General features: G+C 52.1%; 1 protein-coding gene across 2 annotated transcripts in view; it reads right to left on the bottom strand.

The window, feature by feature from the left end:
- HEPH (hephaestin) overlaps window positions 1-8,444 on the bottom strand; it is a 19,486-nt gene that overhangs the window by 7,135 nt on the left and 3,907 nt on the right. For both annotated transcript variants that reach the window (XM_008937145.1, XM_008937144.1), the window contains exons 4-12: window positions 8,016-8,195; window positions 7,380-7,634; window positions 6,936-7,104; window positions 5,597-5,736; window positions 4,251-4,382; window positions 3,449-3,660; window positions 1,636-1,786; window positions 1,123-1,335; window positions 145-355 (exon numbers count right to left, since the gene is read on the bottom strand). In XM_008937145.1, coding sequence (XP_008935393.1) covers window positions 145-355; window positions 1,123-1,335; window positions 1,636-1,786; window positions 3,449-3,660; window positions 4,251-4,382; window positions 5,597-5,736; window positions 6,936-7,104; window positions 7,380-7,634; window positions 8,016-8,195 — 1,663 coding nt within the window. The remainder of the gene's footprint in view (window positions 1-144; window positions 356-1,122; window positions 1,336-1,635; window positions 1,787-3,448; window positions 3,661-4,250; window positions 4,383-5,596; window positions 5,737-6,935; window positions 7,105-7,379; window positions 7,635-8,015; window positions 8,196-8,444) is intronic.

The raw sequence follows: 8,444 nt of genomic DNA, 5'->3' as shown, positions 1-8,444 counted from the left end.
CCAAGGGCTCCCCCACCCAGGTCTGCTGACACCCTTTGCCAAAGGCTCCCCCACCCAGGGCTGCTGACACCCTTTGCCAAAGGCTCCCCCACCCAGGGCTGCTGACACCCTTTGCCAAAGGCTCCCCCAGCAGCAGGGCTCTACCTCTGTGCAGAACCGTTGTGCCGCTCCCTCTGCCAGCCCCGGTCGGGCGCGTAGTCCCACACCACCTCCTCTGCCATGATGTAGTGAGTCCTCACTCCCCGGTACCGAGGGGCAGGAGCAGGATCCCTCTGTCCACACCTGGAAACGGAGTAGTATTCCCTCATCCCAGCCTGGTAGTGGTTGCTCGTCTGGCAGTAGATCTCAAAAGTCCCTGAGGGAGGCAGCACAAACAAGGAAATCAGCTACTGTTCAAGAGCCCAGGCAACAGCTGCTCCCCATGCAGAGCCTGGGACTGGCTGACACTGGTATGTGTCTATCTGCCTGTTTGTTTAGGGAGCTTGGCTGCCACAAGCCAAGATTAAAAGGGGTGGTAGGGCAGGAATGGCACAACAAAGTCCTACACAAAAATCATCTCAGGAGACTTTCTTATGCAATAACCAGCTTGTTAGACCTGAAGAAACCAGTGAAGTGACACAACTGTGCTACCACTGCTGAAACAGCGGTTAAGCAAAAGACCTAGTCTGCAACTGCCAAAGGGGAGGAGACAACTAGCAGCTGGGGCCAACACACCGTGTGAATGAGACACTGCATGCTGTGCCTATCCCACTAACTGAGAAGACCAGGGTCTGTCATAAACGTGCATCTCCAACCCTTGGAGAGGGGAGTTAGGCTCTGGCAACTGTCTGTTACTTTAATCTGAAAGACATGTTTACACATTTCCATGGGTCACAGGCAGCACTGCCCATCAGGGCTCTTACCACAAATATTTCATAGGAAGTGCCAGCCTAGAGAATCAGTCTGGGACAATATGGGACATGATCCTGTATCTCCTGTTCCTCTCCAGAATCAGATGCAAAGACAGGAGCTGTGGCCTCTTAAATGGGACCAAACTGGATCTAAAGCACAGCTCTCCCTGTAAGGGTTTACACTCCAACAGGAGACTTTTCCTACTGCTGAATGAGAAGTGCAGGCACTTACCCCTGTTATCAGGCTGCATGAAGGCAGTAGCAAACGTGTGGGGGAACAGATTGGTTGAATCTCTCCTCATCCCATTCATCTGCAGGGTGTTTCCCTGAAACACAGCTCCGTGCACATCTGCTTCACTGCCCAAGCCCAGAAGGTGCCAGGACACATTGTCCCCTTCACACACGCTCAGCCCAGGCAAGTTACCAAACATGAATCCATTGATGGCTGCAAAGGAGAGAACGATTAACTCTGCAGTTCAGAATCAGCCAAGAGGTTAATTTTGTGTGAACTCTTGGACAGGGCCCATGGAAACGCAGCTTGCCTGTAGCTCAGCCCCAGACAGGCTCAGGCCACCCTCCCCAAGACAGCTGGGATTCTTGTCCTCTGTCCCACCCGCTGCCCCTCGTCTCACTTGACTTCAGGCCACCACACGCAGCCCCTGCAGGTCTCAGCTCAGGCTTCAGGGGGACACTGCCCCATGCTCCAGGCTCGTGCCCACTGCTGCAGAGCAGCATCAGGCCATACCATGCATCCTGTTGGATTCCTCAAAGCCATCATCCTTTTTCACAGACGTCTCTTCCATTCTCAGGTAGTACTTTATGTTGGCATTTAAATACCAGCTGAGGTTCTCGTCAAACACGCTGAAGAGAAGGTAAAATTCTCTGTCGATCCCTTTCTGAGATACAATCAGAATGATGGCTGTTAACTTTTCTAATGCACCAATTAACTATCCTTACAGTTAAAGCTGTTTTGCCTGGCTCTCATGTTCCCCATAATCTTAAATCCTGGCTCACCGAGGGCCAGGGCTCTGTTCCTTTATTCATTTTTGAATGTTCCTCTTTTGTTCCATGAAAGGCACCACCTGTGCCTTTTCCATGATATTTCACATGGGTAACGTGACCAAAATTCAGCCAAGGAAATGAAGTCATTGCCTCCTTTCCCATCACCTCTCTGTTCAGATGTAGGTTTCACCACTGTCCAAATCAGGGCCAAGACCAGAGCTCAGCCCATAAGGCAGTGTGGTGACTATGGTCCACCCCTCCTTTCTCTCACCACAGGCCTAAATTGAGGCTATTTTATATTATCTTAAATCCTCTAAAATGTTATTTTTCCCAAGAAATGCATTCCAAAACATGGTGTGTTTCCCCACTGAAAGAATATCCCTGGTATAGTCCAGATTCTCACTCTGATACCAAGTTCCTCATCTGTACCCAGGAAGACATCCTGCAGAAAGGGCAAAATGATTACCAGTCATGAGGAGTGGCCACATACCTTTCCCAATTAAACACTCATTAAAGGGTTGCCTAAGATTGTGGAAGCAGAACTGCTGCCCCAGGTGATTTTTCCCTGTCCTACCTCTACAAACAAGTCTGGTTTGTTTACTCCCTTTCAGTACCTGCAGATGTTTTACCATCACCACAGCACCTTCAAATAGTGAGCTGTACACCTTCAGGATCCTCCCTGCTCAGAAGACTCATATTTCCACCCTGTGTAACACGCTGAGCTCCTCTGCACTCCTCATTTAGCCCCATCACGCCCCCACAGAAAGCAGACTCCTCTAGGGAGGTTCCTGTGGCAGCTGCTCCCAAATCCAGCAGCTGCTCCCTGATCCACACCACAGGGCTGGCAGGATGGCACAACTTTGTTCTTCTGTCACCTACAGGTTTCCACAATAAGTTCTGCTAATCTGTCTTGCACTTCCCCAGTACATTAATTTACTGTCTTCCCTGGACTTGGTGCCATGAGTAGACCATCCCCAAGTGAAATCCCAGAAGGAAGTTCTGGTCGCTCTTCAGATTTCACCTCTCTTTCATCAAAAACAAAGACTGACGTGGATTTTCACATGCTTTTTTGTAGCCAGCTCTGCTTGAAAATGAACAGATCTCACAGAAGAAATGAGGCTCACCCAAACCTCAAAGCATTATAACACTCAGGCAGACCATCTGTAAGGAAGTGAAAATGTCTTTTCAATGTTTCTGAGACTACAGTGGATGTTCCACCTGCCTCTGAAAGCAGCCTGCTACGCAAGCCTCGGGAGAAAAGCTGCCTGTACAGTCACATCCAAGGTACAGTTCTTCAGCCAAGGCTGTCCATGAGTTTTAAAGCAGGAAACCTTTCAAGGGCAGCCCTGGGAGCCCAGAACTCCATCCTTTCCCACAGGAGACCTGGGTACCAGCTGTCCTGATGTTAGCCTGCCTCGTTGCTTTGATTTGACTCCCTGACCTCACACTATTGCACACAGGTTTCCATCACATTCCCTGACATTCCTCGGGTGCTTTCCCTTCTCTAGAAGGAAGCAGAGAGGCCGGTAGGCGCGTGGCAGGAGAACCCCTCTTACCTGCTTGTTGTTGTCATCCAAAGTCCCCGGCTTGCAGACGAGCAGAGGCCCCACCAAGCCCGCGCTGGTGTCCCTGGCGGGGTTCACAGCCGAGCTGTATGCCCAGGTCAGGCAGGGGGGGTCGCTGCCCGTGGGCCCAGCGTGCCCGGGCACAGTCCAGCGGTACGTGAAGTTGTGCAGCGGTGCAACAGAAACCCCGTTCTGGGAGAGACCTTTGAAACAGAGCAGCACCATCACTGCCCAGGTCCCTGGACAGATGGGGTTACATCTCCCACCAGCTACGCCCATTCTGGGCTTTACTTCACCCACATCACTAAATCACCCGTCACCTCTGAGGTGTGCCCTGGGTGTTTACAAGGCACACAGGGACCTGCTCCTGGTACCACGGAAATTCCCCCTCCAGCCTGGGCATGGCAATGGGAAATGAAGTGGATCGAGCTGCATCTGGGGAGGTGAACACTGGAAGCACGTGGCTATCTAAGCTGGAGTGCACTGGGCACATTCCTCTCCTCACAGGGTCTCAAACAGCTAAAAATGATCTGAACCTTGCTCTAAATGTTGCACCTGAAAAACAGCACCTCTGGATCTGTACGCCCTCTGTCACCCTTCCTGGACACCAGTTCAGTGGAAAGTCCCCTTCAGTGAGGCCCCAGACAGGCTCAGAGGACCAGGCTGACTTCTACTCAGTAGGACATCCAGTCCTTCCTGACTGCAGAAACTGCCCAGCACGGAGGAGGTCCTGGCTGTGGAGCTTCTCCACCAGCACTAGCACTGAATTCCTCAAGAAGAGCGAGCCACAAACCGTCATGGTACCACATCCCTTCCCACGCCTTCCCATAGGACACTCCATGAGGCTGGATGCTGAAAGGCCAGGAGGCTTTGTTAACAAATGTCACCAGGATGGTGTCTCCAACTTCAGCTTTGATCACTGGACCTACACAAAAGCAGAGAGAGCGTGTTAGCAATGGAGCAACTCCCCAGATGAACAGGCAAACCGAAGAAGCCAGAGCCACCTTTCACCCAGGCTGAGGGGAGCAGAAGACTCGATTCCTCAGAGGAACTTTCAGGCTGAGCCCCTTGCTAATGCAGCACTCACCTTCCTGATCTGTGAGCGGGCTCGTCTCTCCAGCCTAGAGCTCTGTCCCTCTCCCCTCCATCAACTAGGACTTAAGGTTGGACTGGTCCTTGCAGGTCAGAGGGACCACATTAGCATGCTGGTCTACCACAGGGCAATCCCACTGCAGTTCTTCCACCAACAAGTCTCCCTCCTCCTCTTTCCTATCCCCCCCCTCCTGGATGGCCCAGACTCCACCCCCACTCTTCATTAAACATCCCAGACAACTGGCACAGGCCATAAAGCCAACAGAAAACAGACTCAGAACAAAAAAGCAAGCAACTTGCTCAGGGCTAGTGACCTGGATAGGCTACCCACAGTGCCTGGCAAGCAAAGGGGGCTTTGGGCAGCACTGCTGCCAGCCACCACGAGGGACAGCACATGGAGGCCAGCAGCAGCACGCTGCGGGGTGCTGGACTGCCAGGTGCCTAACAGCCCCATGGAGAGCACTGACAGTGCTAACAACCAGCCAGCCTTCCCCACAGCACAGCTTCATGTATTTTAGGGCAAAAACAGGCAGCATAAGCCACTGGTGGATGTGCATGCAGCATGGGTTGTCTGCACTACACCACATCACATTCAGCACCTCCTTGCTCCAGAGCTTGGTCCCCTCATGGGCCTGTATCTCTAGTTCTAGACATCCCAAGCACTTCTGTCAAGTCCTCTCCTGCCCACTTGGGAGAGGAAGCTTTCTGTAAGAAAGTGGGGTTTGTAGCATGCCTTGGAGAGGGTCCCACCTAACTGGGGACATACTGGGACCTGTCTAGCTCTAGTTACAAATACTGTGCCATGTCCCTCAGCCCTTACTACTGAGCTCCGAGGACTGCCCTGGCAGAAAAGTGATTCTGTGTACTCTACCCTTCCACATCCTCAGCCTGTCCCCTCACTTTGAGATGTGGCTGCTGTGGAACACCTCCTGTGTGCCAGTCACTGCACTGCAGGGGGAGAGGAGGGGTACAGCCGACCGGCACTGCCAGTGTCAGCATGGCTCTCATCGACACTGACGGAGGATCTGTGTTCTGGACGACTCCTACCGAGGATCCCAAGGTGCTTCTCTTCTTCAGATTGCTGCTTTTCCTGACGGAAGCTCTCATCAGTGTACTCCACATACTTTGCCTTCCAATAGACTCCCCCAATTCGGTAGGGGCCACGCTTGAAAAAGCTCTCAGCGGGGCTAAATGAAAAAGCAGCTGTGTCAGGTCATTTCCATGAAAATCAACCCTGTCCTTCTGCTCCCTCCATAAGTGCTTCTGGTAATGCCAGCAGAATCTCCAAACCCAGCAGCTTTTCAGACAAGGACACTATCTCTGTTTGGAACAAGCACAGCTTGTCTCTGTGAAGCTTCTTCATCCTAAAACCCGCAGTGTTCAGGGAGCCCCTCTGGCACACAGCCCTCTCCCAGCTGAAACAGCCAGGGCTGGTGGCACAGCTCTGCCCAGCAGCTCTGCCCAAGGTGTGCACGAGGGCCCTGGACAAAACTGCAGCACAGATAATGGGCAGGCAGTGCTGGAACATTGAGTCCTTCAGAGGCCAGGGGACAACAGCAATCATGACTAAAAAAAACCAACCCAGACAACAGCTGTAAGGAGAGACTGATCTCCTCTGCCACCACCCTCTCCAAACACACGGCTAGATAAAACGTGCCCTGCAGGAGAGGCAGCTTAGTTACAAGGCCAGCTCACAGGTCTAAGGAGCTTTCAGTTCCAAGGTCTGCAAGACAGTTGCTGCGTGGCCTTGGGTAAATCATTAACTGCATTCCTACTTCTCCATCTGAAAGAGGTATATCCTCTCCAACAGCTTCCCAGGGAAGGGAAGGAATGTCTTTGTTTCAGCTAGCCAAAGTCTGAACGGGAAACCACTCAGCAGCTGCTATCACAAGCATCTGACACGTGGGATGGAAGGCTGTCATCGAGGTCGCCACACTTGATTTCCTAGAAATGGCTTGCTACAGCAAGGCTACAAAGCAGCACATCTGCAGGCTGGCTCTGCCACCCTGTGTCTGCTGCAGGATGTGCTCTCTTAAAAATCCACCAAATACACAGATCTGCTCCTAGGTCAGGCACGGCAAGCAGAAATGAAGCCCAGAAACAAATGTGGCAGCCCACATTCTACCTAGGGTGGGGCTCCTGGCATCTGTGGGTCAGGCTATGAAACAAAGCAGCCTGTCACATCAAGTCCCCTGAAGTACCTAGTACTGCCCCCAGCACAGTCTAGCTTCTTTCCAGATGGGCTGATCTGCCCTCACAGGAAATGTACTCCACATGAATTGCAGGCATCTATTTTGATAAGAAAGAAATCCACGTTCTCCTTGGCAGCCTCCCCAACCCAGAGCTGAGAGCGACCACTGCCCAGGCCCACCAGCCTCCTCCTTACCTGCCTGCCTCACTCAGCCCTTTCCCACTGCTCGGGTCACGCCCTGAAGGTCCGTAGTCCCACTGCACCTCCTTTGCAGCTATGTAGTATTTCCGAACTCTCCCTTCCAGGGTGGCTGCTGGGGCTTGCTGAGAGCAGGGCCGGACTTCATACAGTGCTGCCATCCCAGCTGTCCAAGACATGGTGGAGGACACACTGTCTTCACCACTGACCAAGGTGGAACGTCATACAGCAGTACAGGACATCCCCAGCAAGTCTGGCCTGCACATTAATAATCAATCCACCCCAGTTTATACAATCCATCAATCACTCCATTCATTTAGGGACCTGTTCAGTGGCAATGCTGCCCAAGGCATGGTCTCCTACCACACTGTACATCACAGGATCACCTGGGAGAAAAAAGGGAGCTACAGAGTGCAGGACATATTCCAGCCTTTGCCTTACCTTGTATGTGATCATTGACCTGACAACTCAGTAGCCACCTGCCAGGGTTACTGGGGACCATGTCTGCTGTAACAAAGGTGGCTGGGAAGAGGCTGGCCACATCTGTCCTGTGGCCTCGAATATTGAGCGTCCCTCCATGGAAGTAGGCTGTGTGAACATCAATTTCATTGCCCATGCCAAAGAGGTGCCACGAAACATCATCCCCCACACACATCGTCAGCCCAGGGAGGTTCCCAAACACGTAACCGTTAATAGCTGCAAAACCAAGCCAAAAATCAGGGATTAGAAACGGGGCCCTCAGAGCTTCTGCCAGCTGGTCACAGCACAGGCACGACTGGAGAACTCCCCTGCATCTCCCTCTCGCTCTGGAGAGCCCAGCTCCAGAAACTAAGTGTATTCAAAGGTCTCCAAACTACTAATAAGGTCTCACTCAAGCCAAAGACTAAATCAAAGTAACATTTCTTTTTTCCTGGAGCTGTTGCCATGCCCCTGTGATGTTTGCTTAGCACAGGAGCTCAGAGCTCCCCATCTCCCTTCTCCCCTGCACCCTGGCACACAACAGCAGGAAGTGCACCTGGAGACACCAAAGCACTGACACCCCTGGAGTGTCTGGGGCTTCACAAAGGCAACACTGACCATGCATCTTGTTGCTCTCCTGGAATTCCTCATCTTCTTTGTCTACGGAGCCTGGCTCTGTGCAGAATGATGCTATGTTCTCATCCAGGTACCAGCTTAGGTTCTCATCCACCACACTGAACATCAGAAAGAAATCAATGTCCACATCCTGGCGTCTCTGAGAGCTGCCAGTCAGTATTCCTAGGGTGAAAGAAAAGATTAATGAACACACCCATGCAGGAAACAGACATCAGTCAAAGGATTAAAACCCCAACAGAAGAATAGCTCTTCTCACACAAACTAGAGACAAATGCTTTCCCCACCCTCCCAGCACAACTCATTGCAGGGTTCTAGCAAGCTCACTCTTTTCTAATACAGCCCTACTGCTGCTGAAGTTCCTCACTCCCAGGCAGCTCTGCTGCTGCGTGGCTGAACTGCAACACATTCAGT

This window comes from Merops nubicus, unplaced genomic scaffold, assembly GCF_000691845.1.
Source record: "Merops nubicus isolate BGI_N331 unplaced genomic scaffold, ASM69184v1 scaffold25243, whole genome shotgun sequence".
NCBI classification, from domain to species: Eukaryota; Metazoa; Chordata; class Aves; order Coraciiformes; family Meropidae; genus Merops; species Merops nubicus.
This window is presented reverse-complemented; position numbering and strand designations above follow the sequence as displayed.